Below are 21,683 nucleotides of genomic sequence, written 5' to 3'. Positions count from 1 at the left end.
AAGTCTACATGAAACAACTTGAAGACTTCATTAAGAAATGGAATGAAAATTTTTAGTCTGCAAACTTAAGACATCAATTTATGGACTGAAACAAGCTTCTCGACAATGGTATTTTAAATTCCATGACACTATTACTGCTTTTGGTTTTAAAGAAAACACTGTTGATCGGTGTATATGAAAGGAAATGGGCTAGAATTAGATTAATATGGATTAATTAATTATAGTTGGGCTATAATTATATTAGTCCATAAGCCCAACAATCATGAAACCCTAGTGACTCTTCATCTATATAATGGTTATTTATTCTCCATAGTGGAGGATGAGAAATAGGGTAACATTAGAGAGAAAATACGTAAAGCTTTGTAGAGAGAATTCCTAGCATTTTTCTACGGAGCAATTGTACCGGGATAGTTCTTGCATCGGATTGGATTGCACGTGGACCTCGATAGTAGTGGATTCAACTTGCAGGATTCAATCACAGAAGAAAACAACACAACAAGTAAGATTTAGTTCCGTTGTGTTTTACATGCTCAACTTGCAATATAATTATGAATCTAGATCTGTTATTCTTGTATGCAATTTCCGCTGCGCTCATTAGATGAATACAAGAATTCCCAACAGTGGTATCAGAGCCCAGGGCTTGATTCATAATTTGTTTTGTACTCTAATTAGTTCGTGGAATAATTTTGGAAATTAAAATCATATGTAATTGGGTATACTTTGGAATCTGATTCCAAATCTTTACGAGAAAGGTTAATGCTTTCGAAAATTGATTTTGAACAGCTCTCTCCGCCTCTCTGGAATTTGTGGAAATTGGATTACGCATATGTTTTGAATATCGAAATTAGATTTCATTTTTCTAAAAGTTCAGCAAAAGTTCCATTGTCTTTTGGAAATTCTTTACAACAATTTCGAAACTTCCTGCAATCGAAAGAAATTTTGAACTGTGGATTTTGAAAAATTGGGTTTAGTTATTCAAATTGCTAACTTGTTTCTTAAACTGTTTTAAAGAACTGACTTTGAAAATTTCAAAACTATCTACCGGTTGCCTCCGTTGCGGTGTGCTGCCGGAGGAGGTGCATAAATGGAGGGAGCACGAGGCTAGGCTTTTGTTCTGATCAGTGTCATGTTCTCATTATCGATGAAAATCAGACCGCGATTCTCCTCTTCTTTGTCTCTCCTTTACCGGAGACGGCGGCTGTGTTGTCAAACAGTTCAAGAGAATTGGTCACAATTCTTCTTTGCTTCTCTATCATCGGCGTCACCTTGGAGGCGACGGCTGATTTCTGCTTTGGAGAAACAGTAGTTCCGATTCAATCTTTCATGGTGAGGAACCGAAGCGGTGGTACCTAATAATTTTGGAGAATTAATGGTGCAGAGTAATGGCTGGGTTACGTTAATTTTGGAAATTGAAATTCAAAATGTCTGACTTGATAAATTCCCAATTACATCACTTGATTTGATCAATAAATTATTAATCACACAAATTGTTTCAATAATTGGGACGTGTTTTAGCAATTGTTGTGTTATTGGATGCATTGGTCCATACTGATCACTATGTCATTATTTTGGAACTAATAATAGTGATAAATCCCAATATAATGATTAGATTCATTATTTTTTGAAATAATAATAGCATATTTTTCTATTAATTCGAGAATAGATCTGTTACTATATTAACAATGTCTGATATATATTTTTTGGAAATAATATATAATATTGATTTGGAATTAATATTGCATATTGAATATTTAATATATTAATTTAGAATTAATATGAATGGTTAGTCCACGTCTAATTTGTAATGAAATATTAATTGGATTAATAAATTTATTTGTTGAGCATTATTTGATATCCTATGTGATAAGCATGCTATTTGATTTATGCTTATTTATTTTAACTATAGTAGTTAGAGACCGTTTTATTGTCTGGGTAGGCGGCGCCCAGTATGTGTAGTCCGTGTTATACTATGTCTGGGTAGGCGGCGCCCAGTATTTGTAGTCCGTGTTATACTATGTCTGGGTAGGCGGTGCCCAATAATTGTTTGAAATTTAATATTGGATATTATATTCACATAACTAGTATCACGCTTTTTCCCCTTAAAATATAAGTCTTGTTTTGAAACAAACGCGTCGTCCATCATAATTGTCTGATGTTCCTAGCCTTTTCGACCACGAGTTTTATGCCCTCGCGTTTACTCTAAATCCACAAGGTTTAGGCTCATTCATAGATGCATGGTTGGCATCGTGTGATGGGGTTGACTTGCTTAAATTATTTTGTGTAGCCCTCGCAACCAAAATAATTTATGGACGTATATTAATTAGATTAATAAACCAAGAATTGTAAAATTGTTGTTACAATTGGCTTGGAGGCCTACCTAGTGATATTATTGTAGTCATCAGCCCTCGCAGAGGCTACAACTATATAGACTTGGATCTTGGACCACTAAAATTTATATTTGATATAAATTCGTATTTTATGTTTGGGGGCATAATATATGTTAAAATTAGTGGGAGCTAATCAATACAATAAACCCTTGTTTGATTAGTGATGCGAATGTGATCTTTGTATGCTTTTCTAATTTGCTTTTCATTTTATTTTCTGTTCAGATAATATGTCAAACTTATCTTATGAGTGTATGATGGAAACAAACAAATTGACTAGGTCAAATTTCACGGAGTGGCAGAGAGACTGCCCAAAACTCAAGGCACAAGGTGCAATGAGTGGGAGCTCACCTATGTTTGTCATTGAGATAAATATGTCTATGAATAACTCACAATCCTGGGTATTAGATACTGCTTGTGGTTCACATATTTGTAATAATGTGGAAGGTCTAATAGACTGCAGGAAAGTGAGGACTGGGGAAGTAGACCTACGTGTTGGAAATGGAGCAAGAGTTGCTGCCGAACGCGTGGGAACTTATAGATTAGATCTTCCCTCAGGACATAGACTAGATTTACATAATTGTTATTTTGTTCCAGTTATTTCAAAGAATATTATTTCCATTCCGATGTTGGACATCAAGGGTTTTTCCTTCCATTTTGCAAACAGCAGATGCTCGTTTTCTAAGAATGGATTGTTGAAATGCCTCTTTAGAGAATGGATTATATATGCTTGAATGCAAACGGAATTTTCTCAATGTGCAAAATAAAAGACTTAAGCGATGTAATACGGATAATGCTACTTATCTTTGGCATTGTAGACTTGGTCATATCAATGAGAAAAGGATAGCGAGATTGAGAAAGTTAGACTATCTAAATTCATTTGATTTTGAATCATATGGTGCTTGTGAATTCTGTCTCAAAGGAAAGATGACTAATAAACCACTTTCTGGGAAAGGGGTGCGTGCTAATGATGTGCTAGAATTGATCCACACAGATGTGTGCGGACCGTTTCCAACTCAAGCAAAAGGTGGTTATTCGTACTTCATTACTTTCACTGATGATTTGACAAGGTATGGATATGTGTATCTTATGAAACACAAATCTGAGGCCTTTGAGAAATTTAAAGAGTTTAAGTGTGAAGTTGAGAAACAACTTGGGAAAAGTATCAAAACTCTTCGATCAGATCGAGGAGGGGAATACTTGAGCCGAGAATTTCTTGATTACTTGAAATCACATGGAATTCAGTCAGACTGGACACCTCCTGGTACACCACAAATGAACGGAGTATCTGAAAGGAGAAACCGAACATTATTAGATATGGTTCGATCCATGATGAGTTTAGCTAGTCTCCCTTTATTTCTCTGGGGTCATGCTTTATTGACTGCTATTTACATTCTGAATAGAGTTCCATCTAAATCAGTTGAGAAAACACCATATGAGTTATGGTATGGCAAAAAGCCTTGTCTTAACTATATGCGGACCTGGGGTTGTCCAGCTTTTGTTAAGAAACAAATGACTGATAAGTTGGAATCTAAAAGTGAGAAGTGTTACTTTGTGGGATATCCTAAACAAACTAGAGGATATGAATTCTTCTACCCTGGAGATCACAAGGTGATAATCTCTAGGAATGTGACGTTTCTTGAAGACAATTATGTCTTAAAGGAACAAGGTCACAACATTGTAGATCTTGAAGAAATTCAAGAACCACAAGATAACATTGAGGATGAGGTATTGTCAAATGGTTTGACCAATAACTCAGTGGGAGTTTTTGATGATCTATTGGGAGGGGAAATTACTATTAGATGAGACCTTAGAGGGACTCTCGAAGAACCTCCTCAAGACAATGAGATGCATCAAAGACAAGATGATACAATAGTTGCATCACCTTTACCTCAAGAAGATCATAGTGATATTCCTGAACCTACTCACATTCAGAATGAACAGCCCGGGCCAGAAGAAAACCAACTCAATAGGCCTAGAAGGATCCGTCGTCCACCTGAGAGACTGAATCTAATGGTTGAGAACCAAGATGATGAAGTTGATTTAGATGACGATGAGCCTAAGACCTATACCGAGGCGGTGTCAGACACCGATCGAGAGAAGTGGCTTGAAGCCTTGATATCTGAAATGGACTCGATGTACTTCAACTTAGTCTGGGAACTAGTTGACTTGCCAGATGGGGTTTACCCTATAGGCTGCAAATGGATCTTCAAAAAGAAGAGAGGTGCAGATGGCAAAGTACAAACCTACAAGGCTAGGTTAGTGGCAAAGGGTTATAGTCAACGCGAAAGCATTGACTATGATGAAACCTTTTCGCCAGTTGCTAAGATCAAGTCCATTAGGATATTACTTGCAATTGCTGCATACTACAATTTTGATATTTGGTAAATGGATGTCAAAACCGCATTTCTCAATGGAGAATTAGAAGGCGATGTCTATATGACACAACCTGAAGGTTTTGTATCGAAAGAAAGGCCGAATGCAGTGTGCAAGCTAAAGAAGTCCATTATTGGACTTAAGCAAGCTTCTAGGAGTTGGAATATTTGTTTTGACAGAACAATCAAATCATTTGGTTTTGTCAGAAGCAAAGAGGATCCATGTGTTTATAGTAAACGCGAAAATGGAAATGTCGTATACCTTATCATATATGTTGATGACATCTTGATTATGGGAAGCGATCGTTCCATGATGCAATCCGTGAAAGAGTGGTTGTCTAGATCCTTTATGATGAAGGATCTGGGTGATGCTTCCTATATCCTTGGAATTAAGATCTATCGAGATAGACCAAATAGGATGTTGGGATTATCACAATCCACTTACATAGACAAGTTGTTAAGGCGCTTCTCAATGGAGAATTCTAAGAAAGGTTTTCTTCCTATGGGACATGGCATTGTATTGTCAAAGAAGGATTGTCCTACTAATGACAAAGAAAGAGACAACATGAAGAGGATCCCATATGCTTCGGCGATAGGATCTATTATGTATGCCATGATATCTACTAGGCCAGATGTGGCCTATGCGCTTAGCATGACAGGCAGATTTCAGCAAAATCCCGGTGAGGAACATTGGAAAACTGTTAAGACTATTCTTAAGTACCTTAGAAGGACTAAAGAATATTTCTTAGTCTATGGTGGACAACCAGAGTTATCAGTTACTGGGTATACTGATGCTAGTTTCCAAACAGACCATGACGACTATAAGTCTCAGTCTGGATATGTTTTTATCCTCAATGGTGGAGCAGTGAGTTGGAATAGTTCCAAACAAGGTACAACTGCCGATTCCACCACCGAAGCCGAGTATATTGCTGCATCTGAAGCTGCCAAAGAAGTTGTTGCTTTGTTAGAGTTCGTTAAGGAACTGGGTGTCGTTCCGAGTGCCAGTAGTGCAATACCTTTGTACTGTGACAACACTGGTGCTGTTGCGCAAGCAAAAGAACCCAGAGCTACGAACAGGAACAAGCATGTTCCTAGAAGATATCATCTGATCAGAGAAATAATTGAAAGAGGCGACATAAAATTAGAAAGAGTACCCACTGATGATAATTTAGCTGATCCTTTCACTAAACCGTTATGTATAGCAAAACACAACAAGCACTTTGAGAGCTTAGGTGTTAAGCATGTTGGTAGATGGCTTTGAATCAGTGGGAGTTAAAGTTTTATATGTCTTAGAAACATTTTGTGTTGAGACAATATTACTTGATCACGTTCTATGAAAATTTAATTTTCTATGGGTTTTGTGCACTTATTGGAATAATTGTTTTAAATATTTGTCTTTATTCTAAATATTTGTTCCCTTGAATTATGACTGTCGTTAATGGAGTGAGACATTAATGATGTAGTATAATTCTAAAATAGCCCTAACCAATGATCATCAAGAATGGGATATTGATGATATGTTACAGGTTAGCATGGGGTTTGCATCACATTCTTCGAGAATGTAGTTGTTCTCACAACTATGAGATATCAGATACTCGTGATGGACACATGGTATACTTTGGAGAGTATTGGTATACCCTACTATTAAACTGTTTTGTTAAGTGTCTACAGTTTATTAGTGCATGAAGTATGTAATAGTCCTTGGATCTGAGGTCATTACACATTTTGTTTGTTGAGTGGTGTGCTTTGATCTTGTCCAACGCTTTGCCTCCCAAAGGAGGATTGAGACACGGACCTGTGTTGGGTATATCATAAGATAAATGAAAATGGTAGTTGAGCCAAGAATGAGATTCATTCCTGTATTAGAATTTCGAGAGAACACTCAAATTCTCTATATTACTTGACCATTAAGTCATTGGCCAATGCAAAGATATATTCGATTAAAGTAATTGAATATGATCGAATGGGTCATTTAATAAAGATGAGATAAAGTGATTGAGCTATTTGGATGACACATAGCAAATCTTAGGCTCAATCGGGTGGTTCGTGAATGAAAGGATATTACTATAAACTTTATGTAAAGGCTTGTTTACCGAATTCACGTAAACGTCCTTCATATATCGAGCTACGCTGCCAACGCAGTCTAGGAGTTTTGTGCAGACTTCGATTAGATCGTCGTCGATAATGAGGGCCTAAAGGGTCACACTATAAGTGTATTTTGATCCGCTCAAGGGTACAAAGTTGGAACTGCGTATTATATCTAATGCTAGTCCAAGTGGGAGATTGAAAGGAAATGAGCTAGAATTAGATTAATATGGATTAATTAATTATAGTTGGGCTATAATTATATTAGTCCATAAGCCCAACAATCATGAAACCCTAGTGACTCTTCATCTATATAATGGTTATTTATTCTCCATAGTGGAGGATGAGAAATAGGGTAACATTAGAGAGAAAATACGTAAAGCTTTGTAGAGAGAATTCCTAGCATTTTTCTACGGAGCAATTGTACCGGGATAGTTCCTGCATCGGATTGGATTGCACGTGGACCTCGATAGTAGTGGATTCAACTTGCAGGATTCAATCACAGAAGAAAACAACACAACAAGTAAGATTTAGTTCCGTTGTGTTTTACATGCTCAACTTGCAATATAATTATGAATCTAGATCTGTTATTCTTGTATGCAATTTCCGCTGCGCTCATTAGATGAATACAAGAATTCCCAACAGTATATACCTCAAGGTTAGTGGGAGCAAGTTCATATTTTTGGTTTTGTATGTTGATGATATATTGCTTGCTAATAGTGACATTGGATTACTACATGCACTAAAATTATCTCTCTAAAAAAATTTTTCAACATAAAAGATATGTGTGAGACATCCTATGTCATATGATAGAAATATCTTGTGATCAATCACGTGGACTCTTGGATTGTCTCATAAAAGCTACATAGATCGAATCTTTTAGAGAGATATGGCATGAGTGTTTGTTCTCCAAGTGTTGTTCAAATTCATAAAGGTGACAAATTCAGTTTGGATCAATGTCCAAAAACTGAATTGGAACATAAGGATATGGAAAATATTCCTTATGCATCTATTGTGGGAAGTTTGATGTATGCTCAAGTTTGTACTAGACCAGACATCAGCTTTGCAGTTGGAATGCTAGGCCGTTACCAAAGTAACCCTGGTGTTGAACATTGAAAAACTGCAAAGATAATAATGAGATACTTAAAGTGAACAAAAGATTTTATGCTCACATTACGGAAATCTGATCAACTAGAAATTATTGGATTTCCGTTAAAGCTAAATTTATGGTTTGCTTTGAAGCATTAATGATTGCAAAATTTTATTTCAGGCCTTGGTATTGTCTCCTCAATATCCAAGCCGTTGAAATTATATTGTGATGATAGTGCAATCGTATCTTTCTATAAGTATGACAAGTATTCAAGGAGCTAAACACATGGAATTAAAGTTTCTTGTCGTGAAAGATGAAGTTTGGGAACAAAGAATATCTATATAATATATAAGCACACAACTTATGGTTGCTGATCCATTGACTAAGGTGTTACCGCCTAAGACATTTATGGAATAAGTTAACCGAATGGGTCTTGGGTATGGAAACGTCTAATCTTTATGTTTCCATGTTGGTTCAGACACTTAAGTTATAGATATTTTGAATTCAATAAAGTTGTTTCTGCTTTTCCTGCATATACTTATTATTTGATATGCATATGTACGTTTTTAATATTAATGCAGGAGGTCTTGAAATAAGACAATTACGGACGTGGTGTCACTTATAGATTATATTAGAGTGGATATTGGTGATGTGGTACATGGAAGGAACTATATCGCTTGAATGATATACGCCCGCCATGACCCGCATTAGTAGTCTCTCTAATATAATACTTATGTTTGCCAATGATGAAAGTATTTATAAAGTCCAATATTATGCGCGACTTATGTTTACTATGTCTATTTTATCGTGGCTCTGTCACGTGTGACAAGTGGGAGAATCGAAAATTTTGTGTCCCACATGTTCGCCAAGTGGGAGAATGTAAGTTTTATGTCTCACATATGTAACATGTGATAGAATCCTAAATAGAATTGGATATTTAATATAATACATTAACTTGGTATACGACACATTTTTCCCTAATTAATTATTGTTATTGGGACGTTTCCTAATTATGTGATTAATTAGTCAATTAATGGTAATTCACAATATGATTCCTATGACTAACAAGGAAATTGAGGTTATATATAATTGTATATGACCTCAATTTCCTTGTTAGTCATAGGAATCATATTGTGAATTACCATTAATTGACTAATTAATCACATAATTAGGAAACGTCCCAATAACAATAATTAATTAAGGAAAAATGTGTCGTATACCAAGTTAATGTATTATATTAAATATCCAATTCTATTTAGGATTCTATCACATGTTAGACATGTGAGACATAAAACTTACATTGCCAAGTCTCGAGTCCCCATCTCTGTAAGTCATGATTTTCCCTTTCTTTTTCCCGATTTTGTAATCATGAAGAGTTGATATGATAATTTGTCGTTTCAATCTGCTTCTTCGCCTTCGCAGGACGCGGAGATTCGGCAGAAGAAAAACGAATGCTATTCAGACATTGAGAGGTATTAATTTCTCAAATCCCTAACTTCTTTACCGTTGGTTTGCCATTTACTTGTATTTTACTTTTCGCCCAAAATGTTTGCCGGTATTTATGCAACACTCGCGATCACATGATTATGTTAAAATGCTGAGGAAGTTTTGTTGTTTACATGTTAATTTCACGTCTATCTGATTCTTGATTCAATAATTTATTTATTTGCAGCGGATTGTGGGGTGAGCGCTGCAGGTCTCCGGCCATAGCTAAGGAGAATTGTGCTTTACAATGCCTTTCGCCGATTTGTTATGAGCTCATCTACGAGAGTGATCCGGTGAGGGTTTTAGCTAAGTTGTAACTTAATTTTGAACAAATCGTGTAAAAATTTATATGGATTTGTGGTGATACAGTTGGAAGAAGGGGAGAAAGACATCACTAGGAGTTCGGAGTATAAATATTGCATGCACAGGTAAAGGAACTGATGCTAGAAAATTGTTGTTGGATACGAGATGATGCTCACAGCAGTACACTGAGGATTTTCTGATTTCAATTTGTTACTGGTCTTGCATGTCGTTGTTTCTGGAGTTTTGCTCACTGGCTTCTTTGTTCCTTTCTCTGTCTAATACGTAAAGGATGAGTGTCATCGTAGAATGGAAAATACTGTGTCGTGTCTAGCTAGCTCCAATACTGAATGCACTTTGGGAGCTCATACATTCGATCATCAAGTTATGAGAAGTTAGTGATTAGAGATAATGCTAAGCTTACATTCTTCATGTCATTGTTAATAATAGTAGCTGTGAGTCCAGGTTATGTATTTAGAATTTTAATGATCATGGTCTTTTCTAGTTTAACTTTTTCTTGGGAGAGTGTTCATGGGCATGATTTTGATTTGTGAAAGACAATAATCAGTATGATGTCATAACCGGAGTTGTTCGACACGGTGTAAGAGCTTTGCCAAATGAAGTGAACTCTAAAAAGTGCATTGCTTAAAAAATAATCATGCTCTGCATAGTATGCAAATTAAGGCTAGTTGTCCTATTGAGGCATTGGTTTTGGCATGCTTGGCACACTGCAAATTGGACCTGTAATTTGTTAGGGTGATGCAGTTTGTTACTTGTATCTGAAGTGGATGGCATAAAAAGTCGTAGATGCAATTGTTTTAGGGTTCGTCTACTTGCTGTCTTTGATTGGATTTCCTTTCTTTGTTGCTTTTCCTGTTGTGACCACATCCGGGTGTAGTAATAAGTTTTGGTACTACCATACACATACAACACTGCTATTACTCTCTGGTTAGTGTGTTTGTTTAACTTACCAGTAAATCTTTGAGGTCAATGGCAGGGCATCTCTCGGAGAAAGCTTAGATGGCATTAGAGGATCGTTCGACCATTAGAATGTTTGATGCATCAACAAAATGGTTTTCGTAGCAATGAGCTCTGCTGTTTAGTCGGCTTCTGTATTTTCTTTTATCGTGTCATTTCTTGAGCAGATTTAGCACTGTGTACAACTGTTCATCATTGTTTCTTCTCCCAAGTAGAGATTCTTTATGAAAGCTTTATTGTAATATCAGTGATGAGGGATGATTTTCAAGCTTGATTTCGCTCGATTTGTAGATACATAGATCTTCATCTTTCATAAGGAATATATATTCATTATTTCAAAGAGTCCACACACGGAATTGGGCCCATGAGGCCTCTTTTCTATAATTTGACATTTTTTTTATTTGTGTGTTCTCTTTGTCAAATAGTTGCAATAAAACTTATTTATCAGTGCATATCAGCTGTTTGGTTTTCCATATATCTTTTACGCACGGCCCTACCGATGGGCTTCGGCCCGTTGCTTTTTGGCCATATTATGCCATTAACGTATCAGGGTGAAGCACTACGATACATATTATGGTTTTGACTCCCAACCATGAATACATATTGAAATTTCTAAAATACCCCTGACATTCAAGTTAATAGGGGGAATTGTAAAATTCATACCCAAATCAACAAACGCGCAACTCTATCGACGAACCACCGCAACGAACTGAGGTGAGTCTGTTCCTTGTTTTACTTGAAATTTCAGTTGGCCTTTTTGCATTTTTCACAGTGCGTGAATGGATCCTACCGATAAATTTCAATAGAAGTGAATAATTTTTTTTAAAAAAAACCCTACGACATTTGTCTTTCTAATCTGGGTGGGAAATAAAAGAGGTGGGAAGAAAATGTACTCCAATTTAGGGTTGGGTACTGAGTTATAATTTGTGTACATCATTCAGGGTAATATGGGAAAAACATATATTGTGGAATATGATTTACAGCAAACCAAACGAAAGATATATAGCGTGTGGTGCATTTAGTGCAAAGAGAACGGCTGTATGAAATAGCCAAGACTTCAATTTGTGACTTTTTTATTTGGATCACACCTTATCTGTGTCTGAAAATATTTGACAAAGAGAACGCACCCAGTGAGCAGAAATAAACAGAAATATATTAATGTGATAATTGTTCATCTAGCTAGGTAAATATTACAGGTATAATTATATAAAGCATTAATTAAGCATACAATTAGAGGTGTTCAAGATGAATCGCCAACGGTCAAATTGGAAAATTTGTAAGTAATTTGTAATTTGAATTACATGTAATATTGGGTTTAATTAAATACTATTCATAAACATTACTACTATATTTTAAAATTTTATTTCTTTCACATTTTTTTTTTCAAAATCCTCAAATAAAGCATTTGAATTTATTAATATATGAAGAAAATAGTTTAAAGAGAAAAAAAGGAAGCGCCGGTTTACCAGAAGTCCAGAACAGCCAGAACTGACTATTGGTTAGCTTCCAAATTTCTAAAAGCCCTAAATCTGTATGGTCTCCTGTAAAGGCGTTCAATGTCTTCGAACTCATCATCCTCCGATTATCTTCAGAAGCAGGTGTTTTACTCATTTGTTTTTTTCAATTCCTTATTCTCTCTATCTCTGCGTGAATGTGTGTTTTTTTTCTTTTTTCTTTTTTCTTTTTTTATGCTTTGATTTAATGCGAATTATATTTGTGGATGATGATGGAATTGACAGGTGAGAAGTCACGAGGTTGCTGTGGCGGAGCTCAATGGCCTTTCTTCCTCTCGGGTGCATATGCTAATGCTGTCCTCTTTGATTTAATACTCTTTCTTGATGTAAAATGTGAACACGCTTGTATGGTTGATGGGGCTATCAAGTTTCTTTCTGTTTGCTTGTTTTTCTTTTCTTCTTCTTTTTCATGAGAATGGTTTTTTTATAAGTAATCAGTTAATGGCATTTGGTGTCTCATATCCCAACCATGAGGAATGAATGGAATAAGGGTCGACTTTCTATGTAGCTACTGAGCTATGAGCTAAGAGCTAATTGCTCCTACCATTCCAGGCTGTGTCAATTATGGTGTTCTAAATTCAGTTTATATGTTGAATAACTTCATTCATGATCATCCTGCTCTGTATCTGAAAACTTTCAGTTCTGTTTACATTTTCCTATTTGCATGTCACATTGTCACTTTATATAAATTTTTCTTCAACACTCACCAATCCGTCCTGGCTGCTATTATGTCTACATTTCTCCACCAACCCTTGATATATTCTCCATGTCATATTACATTGCATAAGTGACATCTTCACCTCAAGCTTAGATCAGGTGATATGTAAATAGCACACAAGAAGAAGTTTGTCTGTCTGTCTGTATATGTGGGGCTATGTGCATTCTTTTTCATATACATGTCTATGTGTGAGTGTGTCTGTGCGCCTTTTTGTTCAATAAGTCCTAAAGTAACAATGGATAATATTAAATAGGTCGATGTGCCATGGTTTGGAGGGATATCACTCTTGTGTGGGACTCGAGAACTCTACTTTGTTCCTTTCTCTTGTTGGATGATTTCAGTACTCCTACTAATACATGACTATATCATGTGATTTTACACCGTGATATTATTTTTCTGTGTAGGCTGTCTATCAAAGAAATGGAAACATATTTTTCCGAACAACCATTCAGAAAGCAACTGCATTTGAACAAAGTATACCTTTGAGTTTTAAGTGTAACTATTCTTTACTTGCATCATTATATGGCTTCTTTATTAACACTTCACTATTGTTGTTATTGGGCAGAACAATTGGATGCAGCAAAAGCTAGGCTCCAAAAGCTGAGTTGATCAAATCCATGTACCTGACTTCTATCAGCCTTGACTTAGTGGTGCAGCATTCAGACTAAGAGAGGCCGACTTACAATTGAACTCCGACATAACTAATTCAAATGCTGTGTATCCCTATGTAGTCTTGATAACATTTCAGTACCCGAGTGGTAGGCTACAGTTTGGTGGAGTACCTCGTATTTTCTATATTCGATCATTAGTGGGTAAAACATCAATATCTAATAGCAGTTGTTAGAAGATAGGAAATATGATCACTTTTGCAGATCACTGGGAATGTCTTCAATCAATTATCAGTGTGTGGTTACTTTGTAGTAGTTTGTAAGTTTGCAAATAATAATTCACTTTCTAAGGCATCAGTTTCGTGAATCATGGCCGTCTTGTTTAGTTGATCGTGTTGTTATGTAGCACAGTTGACATGATATTGATTTGGCAATAAAACGCAAGTGCAGATAGAACCACAAACTGTGATAACATATTTACAAAAGTTCTCTTTAGCTAACTGATGAAGTACTTACAACTTTCAAACACCATATTAACATGCAACAATTGCTGCACCACATTTCCAACTAAAAATCCTTTATTTGCCCAAGTAAGATGCTGAACTGTTTTATCAAGTAGCAGAGCTTTCTACAGACCAATGGAATCTTTTTTACACAAATCAGTGCAAGGCAATTGAAGCATTTTAGTATTTATGCTTTCTGTGAACCTTGTTGCAAAGCAATGACCACGAGGGTGACAAGGGACGCATAGACTGAATTGGGTATCTTCTCCACCACCTTCCCGACACCAGGAACATTCTCAGTTGACCTTTTTGTTAGAAGTGCTACGGTCGGAGCAGCGGCCAGAGCAATGATCAATCCCTGACTCACTGTCATGAATGTATCTTTAGTCATACGGCTGATAAACTTGACAAATTCTTCACGATCCAGTGCACCATCGAGGTTCATATCACACTCCTGTGCAACAGAACAGTTGCATTACACAAGATAAAATAGGTATGGATATGCTTTTTCTGCAGAATATATGGATTATCTTAGGTACAAAGTGTGTATCTCATACCTCCATCAGTTTGCGAACTTGGTCCTTTGTTGGGGGATCAAAGTGAGGACCAGGCAAACGCTTATTAATATCACTAGAAAGAAAAGAATAAGCACTATCTTTTAGGAACCTCAAAAAAAGAATGATGTGGAATGCATGGAGGTGAAGCTTCTCACTTGTATACAAGCAGCACAGCAATATAGAGTTCTTCAAATGTCAGATTACTTCCATCATCATTATTCACACGGTCAAACACCTTGTTGCTGATATCCCATATCTGTTTTTCTTTCCACTCTTTTGCTGCAAAAGAGAGGAATGATTTATGAACATAACTGAGTTCAGTGAAACCATGTTGCAGATTGCAGGCATTGAAAACCTCACACACATAAACAAACATATATCAGAACACAATGACCTAAGAGCATGAAACGGCCCTATTTTCGGCATCAATCCATATATAATACCCGGCCTGTAATAGAGTGTGTTGGGTGGCTGTTGCTATTACATTATCTGCTGGAAATTCAATAGGAATCGAAGAAATTTTGCCAAAAATACCTGCTTTTCAACAAACAAATCTCTCCTATTTCCAAATTGCTTATGAATTTTAGGCACGAGAATCAAATCAATGGTATCTAGTAGTGCCCCACCCTTTTCTCTTTTTATAGATTTTGTTGTAGTCACCACAAAGTGCAATTTCGACACTTTATTCACAATTTTAGTGAGCAGAAGAAGATGCTCAACTCAAATATGATAGAATAATACAAAAACTCAACTTTTACACTAAACACAGCTCCCATAAGAGATTTTCCCTCCAAAACCAAAAGCCCACAAAAAAAATTCACAACTGAGTTCTTACATATCGGTTCCAATTTGAAGAATATTACTCCATACCTTGAAACTTTTCAAGAATTTGTCCCATGGGCTCTATGGAGGTGTGATCAAAGGCTTCAGAAAGTGAAGTAATCAACGTTTCAAAGTCGTTGGTAAAGAGAAGTGGTCTTTCTAATTTCGTGGACGCAATCCCTTTGCTTAGAATATACTCCTCTTAAATAAAACATCAAATTTATTTACACGAAACGTAATTTAGAGGAATATAATATTATTTGACAAAATATAATATTATTACTATTGGCTGAGAATCTATATAATATAAGTATTTGAGGAGTCCTATTAACCACAAATTCATTCTTAAAGATCGAACTAGAGATCAAATTAGGGTCATCCATTTTCTTAATCTCGTGGTTAGGATTAATATATAATTAATTTAATATTTTATTTAATAAAAAAAATTTAATTTTAATTTTAATTTATTTTAATTTATATATATATATATTTTTTTTATTTCTAATTTTTTTAATTATTTTTTAATTATTTTTTATTATTATTTTTATTCGATAAAAACTTGTTGGAGTAAATAATGAACTATATTCACTACATAATGAACTAAATAATGAACTAAATGAAGTATGTTATGAACTTATTACTTCATTCAGTCGTGCTATTACTTCATTCCGTTAGCTTATTACTTCATTTATTCGTGTTATTACTTCATTCTATTAGGTTATTATTTCATTCTGTTAGTTTATTACTTCATCTAGTCATGTTATTACTTCATTCCGTTAGTTTATTACTTCATTCAGTCATATTATTACTTCATTCTATTAGTTCAGTACTTCATTCCGTTAGTTTATTACTTCATTCAGTTATGTTATTACTTTTTTTCATAATGTTATGCCATAATTATCTTTCAGTTGAAGTAAATTCAGTATATAATGAATGCGAAAAATTACTTCATCACATACATTCATTTAGTTCATTATGTAGTGAATATAGTTCATTATTTACTCCAGCAAGTCTTTCTCGAATAAAAAAAATTAAATTTTTTTAAAAACATTTTAAAAAAAATAAATTTTTTTTAAAAAATAAAAAAAATTAAATAAATAACATTTTTATTTAATAAAATATTAAATTAATCGTAAATTAATCAGAACCATAAGATTAAGAAAAATGAGAGGCCCAAATTTAGTCTCTAGTTCGGTCTTTAAGAAGGGTTCGATATTGATCACAACTCTTTGAGTTTATATGCTCACATATGTAAAAAAAATATAAAAACTTAGAAATACAAAATTATCAAATGATTCACTTGGTTTTTGCATGGTTTTAGAGAGTAGTTTTACTTGGTTTTGATCATATATTGTGTACTTTGAGGTATGATTATCGTATATTGGTATTTGACTATTTTGTGAATAATGTGCAGAAAAATGTACAAAATATATGGATATGCAATAACTTTGGTTAGAGACAGATTTTCTGGAGATTTTGAAGTTCGATTAGCCCATGATGCATGCCATTCTCTTCGTCTTCGAAAGAGCTTCACGTGGATATCTTAAACGTCTCAATCGGAGTTCGGTAGAAGAAGTTATGGCCTTTTTACAGAGACTGCGCGGAGTAGTGACATAGTTGGCAACTCGCCGGGTTCGCGTGCAAACGATCCTGGTGACCCGTCAGCTTCGTCTGACAGCTTATTTCGTGCCCAAAGTCAACCCTAGGTATATATATGCCTAGGAAACGCCTCCCAACAGAACTTTTACGCCTCCAACCCCAAAAATCACAGTGTTCCGCCTAGGAAGAAGAGAAGAACGAGCCGAGGACGAGTATTTATCGCAAGATTGAAGACGAGACCTTCAGTCCGTCCAATCCAATTCCAGAAGTTCATATTTTAGTTTTATTTTTGTTCAAACAATGTTTTTGAATATTTCTTTGAATATTTCTTTGACTTTTGTGATGAACATGAGTAGCTAAATTTTCCGTAGAGTTCTATGGGGGAGATACAATGATTCTTAATGTTTAATTGATTTCCTTTTTCTATGCCTTGACTCATGTGTTTATTTTGATTTCTTCTGTGCTTATACATTTATTTGACTGATCACCTTATAAATACATGTGGATTTTACTACATTTATTTGAAAGAGAAGAAATTGACGTCTTTACCAATATAATCGAGAGATTTGAGCCTTTGAATGAAGCTAAGTATCTTAGGAGCTATTAGGAGTTGTTGCCTAGTTCTAGGAAAGAGACTTCGGTTCTAGGTAGCAATCTACAAATTATATGCTTCGAGAGAAGATATAGTTTACCTTAATGATAGCTTAATAACCCTTGAGACCCTTTGTTGGCATAGTTTGGAATTTAGTTGAGCATATGATAGTTGTTATCGATTCTGTAGGATTCTACCTTCTTCATTCTTGATCTACATCGTTACCTTTTATTTGCTTTTAGTTCTCTAGTTGTTTTTAATTGTTTTTACTTTGCTTTTAAGTAGATTTAGAAAACCAAAACCTTCTGATTCTTCTAGATAATAGTTAAGATTGATTCGTGGTAATTAGGTTGACACGTCTGTCACTGTGGATGCGGAACTCTTGCTTACTGTTTGCTACATTAGCCCCGTATATTTATGTTAAAAATAAATTGAGCCACCAAAGATTTTAAATTTTTGTAAATAATCCAAAATGAAAAAAAAAAACATTTCAATTTGTTGTGGAGAGATGTAATTAAAATATGCTTATTCACCTGACTTTTGAACTAATCTAAACCTATTCTCATTCATATTTCAATGAAAGGATTCCTTTATTATCTCAACTTCAAATTTTTCTATCATTGCTAAATACAATTGAACTTGTATTATGGAGAGAGAAGACCGAACCTACGATAAAATTTATATAGTACTAACACATAAACTACTCTTATCAAAATTTACAAACGCACAAATCTTACAGATTCATAAGATTTGTATACATAAAAATACAGATCTCTTACTGTTAGAGATCAGTTGAAGAAGCAACATGTTGGAGCTCACATGACATCAAATGGAGCACGAGATTCCAGCATGTTGCTTCTTCAACTGATCTCTAACACTTACAACTCCTAAAGATTTTAACTCACAATTCCAAACCTTGAAAATTTAAATTTTTATTAAATATTAAAATAATATAATTCAAATTTAAAATTCCCCCTCCAAATTCTCTTCTTCCCAAATTTGATCTCCCTGTGCAGCGCTGCGCCTCACTCGCATTGGCCAGTACTATCTATGAATTCCTTTTGAACGATAAAAGAATGATTTCGACACTCATACTCCATATCGGAATAAATATTCAACCCAACAATAAAAAAACACGAGATTGAAACAAGACGACGTGGTATCTATCTAGGATGCACCTTCTTCTTCTTGTTGACATGGCAATCCGAATCAGGCCTCATCGACATGCATCCGAACTTCCTCTTCATCTCCCTCCACACACTCGCCTTCTTCTTTCTCTTCCCTCTCTCCATCTCTCTCTTCATCATCAAGCACTCTCTCTCCAGTTTCGTCACCTTGCTCCCCATATTCTCCATCTCCACCCTCACCTCCGCCCCCTCCCCCTCCTCCTCCTCCTCCTCCTCTCCCCCCACTGCCTTCGGAATCACATCTCTCAGCTTCAACTGCGACGCGAACAGCGCATTCACCACCACGCGCAGCGGCAGCCTCCTGTTCAACGCCGCGTGCTGCAGCGCCTCCCCCGACAGCTTGCTGCAGTCCAGCACCTTCCCGCACAGATCCTCCTTCTCCGACTCCGTCAAATGCTTGTGCTTCTCCAGGTACACGTCCACTGCTCTGTAGATCCCGTCGCGGCTCTGTTTATTAGCCCCCTCCGCCGCTGCAATCGACAGATCTGCAACCTCCGCAAATGTCTCCGTTTTCAGATCTATATCCGCCGCGATCTCCGCCAGGAATTCGTCGACCAGATCCGCCACCGATCTCAGTGATCCGTAGTCGTCACGGTTGTAATTGCTGTAGAAATGGCTCAATATCCTTTTCAAACACTCCGCATCGTATTTTTCCTGGTTTGTATATCCATTGCAAGGCATCAGAAGATCCTTCGTCTCCGCCTGATCTAACTGCATCCCGATCCTCAGCTCCAACGCGTTTCTGCACTCCTCATCAGCTTCCACACCAATCGCGAAACGAAGCATCTCACACAGAGACGCACACGGAATCAGCCCCGTCAGATTCGGAATCAGACTCACCAAAACCTCAATCGTCTCTCTCTGACCGTCGATCTTATCCAATTCGCCGGAAAATATCCAATTCTTCGCATATTGCCACAGATTCGCCGCCACATACTGCGGCGGCACATGGCGCTGGCTCATTCTATTGATGATCGGCGCGTAGTACTTCAAAGGTAGAGAAGCGAGATCTTCGGATTTCTTCCAATCCATGTCGAAGACGAAGAGCTTCCTCCTTGTGCAAGGCTTAACAAGAGTTTCCATCTCACACTCACTCTCCTCATCCTCTTCATTCGTCATCAAAGGTTCCCCCAACAGACGCGGATCCTCAATCGCCTTCATTATGAGTGTCTCGACGCAGCACTCCATCAAACCGAGCTTCCCCGCCTGCCTCAGCACGCTCTCGGCGCTCTTGATGGCTTTGATGGAGTTGTTCCAGCTAGGGACGATGTTTTCCTCGAAGAACAACAGCGCCTTGTTAAGAAGATTGTTCGGGCAATGACTCTCCGTCATCTCGAGGAAATTGGCAAGGCAGGCTACCCGAACCACGTTTTCCGACGAGAGACTGATGTCGTAGCCATGGCAGAATCTCGCCAGCAGCTCCATTGATTCCTGATCGATGTTGATGTCGCTCAGCAGCCGCGGTAGCTCATCGCGTGGGTTGCTCTTCACTTGTCTTGCTATCTTTGCCGATTTTTGGGCTAAACGTTCCTGAGAAATCCGAGCTGGTCAAAAATTGGACATTTATTCGCCAATTTCGAATATAGTAGGATCTAAATTACCTTATCAACCATCAATATATGTCCAGAATGGTGTTCATAATTTATTAGGGGACGATGTCTCCTACAAAAATCACCAAATTTGAACAAGTGAGGGGAAGTTGCAAGCAAAATAAGAAAAACAAGAGTTTGTGTAATTTTACCTGGTTGATAAATCTATTGATCCTTTTCTAGCTGCAGCCATTTCATATGTTCTACACCTCTAATCTGGATCAGTCTTATATTAAATAAATAATTAAATCACCAAAACATAGATAGAATTTGCCTAATGAAGAAACAAGTGGTTAGCGACAAAGTTACCTTCTTGTTGTGGAAGAGATAAATAAGGTAAAACCGCTTCCTCTTTCTTGGAATTTGTGAAGTGCTGTTAATAATGAAATATGTATGTGTAATCTACTTTGAATGTGTTAAAACGGTAGAGTTTGTTAAGATATGTAGGGGTTCAAATGGGATTCTTCCGGGGGTTTCCGTTTAATATTGTTAGCTTCTTTTCTATTTTTATTTATTGGGTGGAAAACGGTAAATTCTAGGAGTAATAAATTTATCAAAAACAATACTTAATTGTTTCTTCTGATTTTGAAAGTTCTTTCCGTTTAATTTTTTTCTTTATTTCTCTTTACAAATTAATTAGTTTTAAATTTATAATTTTCATTTAAGGGTAAATATGATTTTATTATTCTTTAGTTTGTCAGGTAGATTTGTTCATTGAGCATCCGCAATGCCGCACTTCCCGTCAGACGTCGGAGAGGTTTTGGGGAAGGGCGCGTGGGACGTCCAGCATTGCGGCGGCGAGGGACGGACGCAGACGTCCGGCGCGGACTTCCCAATTTTTTCATTTTTTTAAAAACTATATATACGGCTTGTTGAACTTCATTTCACTTGGAGGGATGGACGTTGATATTGTAATTTTCGTTTGTTTGCATTGTAATTTTCTTTTATATATATAATTATGTATTGTATGTTATTATTTTTAATGAAGTTGTTGCATTTTACCCATCCGTATTCGTGTCGAAAATTTAATTCCGTAACGTAAATTGTATATTTGTGAATTTGTGAATTTTTTTAATTGCGGGAAGTCCGCGCGAGAAGTCCTTGGGATGTCCGCCATTGTGCAGTGGGAAATCCTTATGACATGGCAGTATAGTGAGAAGTCCTTATAACGTGACATGAGGTGTTTTTGGGAAGTCCATCTTTAAGGGCGATGGGGAAGTACGAGCATTGCGAACTCTTCCAATTTACTTATAGATACTGTACTAGTTTATGTAATGTACTATTTGCATTTTAAACA

General features: G+C 36.3%; 4 protein-coding genes and 1 pseudogene across 4 annotated transcripts; 3 read left to right on the top strand and 2 right to left on the bottom strand.

The window, feature by feature from the left end:
* The first annotated feature begins 5,324 nt into the window (after window positions 1-5,324).
* Window positions 5,325-6,020, top strand: LOC125221414 (secreted RxLR effector protein 161 pseudogene; annotated as a pseudogene).
* A 177-nt stretch (window positions 6,021-6,197) lies between these two features.
* LOC148929370 (uncharacterized) lies at window positions 6,198-10,965 on the top strand. The gene is made up of 6 exons (XM_089056820.1): window positions 6,198-6,202; window positions 6,286-6,370; window positions 9,357-9,406; window positions 9,607-9,712; window positions 9,789-9,847; window positions 10,717-10,965. The coding sequence occupies exons 1-6, from the start codon at window positions 6,198-6,200 to the stop codon at window positions 10,766-10,768; spliced, it is 357 nt and encodes a 118-aa protein (XP_088912946.1). The 3' UTR covers window positions 10,769-10,965.
* A 1,173-nt stretch (window positions 10,966-12,138) lies between these two features.
* On the top strand, window positions 12,139-13,907 carry LOC148929369 (Prefoldin chaperone subunit family protein). The gene is made up of 4 exons (XM_089069696.1): window positions 12,139-12,295; window positions 12,437-12,490; window positions 13,334-13,403; window positions 13,495-13,907. Exons 1-4 carry the CDS (start codon window positions 12,254-12,256, stop codon window positions 13,536-13,538), a joined length of 210 nt encoding a protein of 69 aa, XP_088925822.1. The 5' UTR covers window positions 12,139-12,253; the 3' UTR covers window positions 13,539-13,907.
* A 79-nt stretch (window positions 13,908-13,986) lies between these two features.
* Window positions 13,987-15,606, bottom strand: LOC148929368 (uncharacterized). The gene is made up of 4 exons (XM_089069695.1): window positions 15,468-15,606; window positions 14,753-14,876; window positions 14,598-14,670; window positions 13,987-14,494 (listed from the first exon to the last, which is right to left on the bottom strand). The coding sequence occupies exons 1-4, from the start codon at window positions 15,493-15,495 to the stop codon at window positions 14,228-14,230; spliced, it is 492 nt and encodes a 163-aa protein (XP_088925821.1). The 5' UTR covers window positions 15,496-15,606; the 3' UTR covers window positions 13,987-14,227.
* A 2,950-nt stretch (window positions 15,607-18,556) lies between these two features.
* On the bottom strand, window positions 18,557-20,615 carry LOC148929367 (Phototropic-responsive NPH3 family protein). The gene is made up of 3 exons (XM_089056108.1): window positions 20,539-20,615; window positions 20,399-20,459; window positions 18,557-20,327 (listed from the first exon to the last, which is right to left on the bottom strand). The coding sequence occupies exons 1-3, from the start codon at window positions 20,577-20,579 to the stop codon at window positions 18,774-18,776; spliced, it is 1,656 nt and encodes a 551-aa protein (XP_088912234.1). The 5' UTR covers window positions 20,580-20,615; the 3' UTR covers window positions 18,557-18,773.
* Between the last annotated feature and the right edge of the window lie 1,068 nt (window positions 20,616-21,683).

The sequence above is a fragment of the Salvia hispanica genome, chromosome 4, assembly GCF_029641045.1.
Source record: "Salvia hispanica isolate PSC_SH4W2 chromosome 4, Shi_PSC_v1, whole genome shotgun sequence".
Classification (NCBI taxonomy): domain Eukaryota; kingdom Viridiplantae; phylum Streptophyta; class Magnoliopsida; order Lamiales; family Lamiaceae; genus Salvia; species Salvia hispanica.
The sequence above is the reverse complement of the archived record's forward strand: the minus strand, read 5'-3'. Positions and strand labels throughout refer to the sequence as shown.

Excerpts from the sequence above, each read along its gene's own strand:
- LOC148929369 (XM_089069696.1), top strand. The coding sequence starts at position 12,254 with ATGTCTTCGAACTCATCATCCTCCGATTATCTTCAGAAGCAG. Across the intron at positions 12,491-13,333 it reads ATGGCCTTTCTTCCTCTCGG|GCTGTCTATCAAAGAAATGG; the intron begins GTGCATATGCTA and ends TTTTCTGTGTAG. Across the intron at positions 13,404-13,494 it reads AGCAACTGCATTTGAACAAA|AACAATTGGATGCAGCAAAA; the intron begins GTATACCTTTGA and ends GTTATTGGGCAG.
- LOC148929370 (XM_089056820.1), top strand. Across the intron at positions 9,407-9,606 it reads TGCTATTCAGACATTGAGAG|CGGATTGTGGGGTGAGCGCT; the intron begins GTATTAATTTCT and ends ATTTATTTGCAG. Across the intron at positions 9,848-10,716 it reads TATAAATATTGCATGCACAG|GGCATCTCTCGGAGAAAGCT; the intron begins GTAAAGGAACTG and ends GGTCAATGGCAG.
- LOC148929368 (XM_089069695.1), bottom strand. The coding sequence starts at position 15,495 with ATGGGACAAATTCTTGAAAAGTTTCAAG. Across the intron at positions 14,877-15,467 it reads AATTCTTGAAAAGTTTCAAG|CAAAAGAGTGGAAAGAAAAA; the intron begins GTATGGAGTAAT and ends TCTCTTTTGCAG. Across the intron at positions 14,671-14,752 it reads GCTGTGCTGCTTGTATACAA|TGATATTAATAAGCGTTTGC; the intron begins GTGAGAAGCTTC and ends TTTTCTTTCTAG.
- LOC148929367 (XM_089056108.1), bottom strand. The coding sequence starts at position 20,579 with ATGGCTGCAGCTAGAAAAGGATCAATAGATTTATCAACCAG. Across the intron at positions 20,460-20,538 it reads TCAATAGATTTATCAACCAG|GAGACATCGTCCCCTAATAA; the intron begins GTAAAATTACAC and ends TGATTTTTGTAG. Across the intron at positions 20,328-20,398 it reads ATATATTGATGGTTGATAAG|GAACGTTTAGCCCAAAAATC; the intron begins GTAATTTAGATC and ends CGGATTTCTCAG.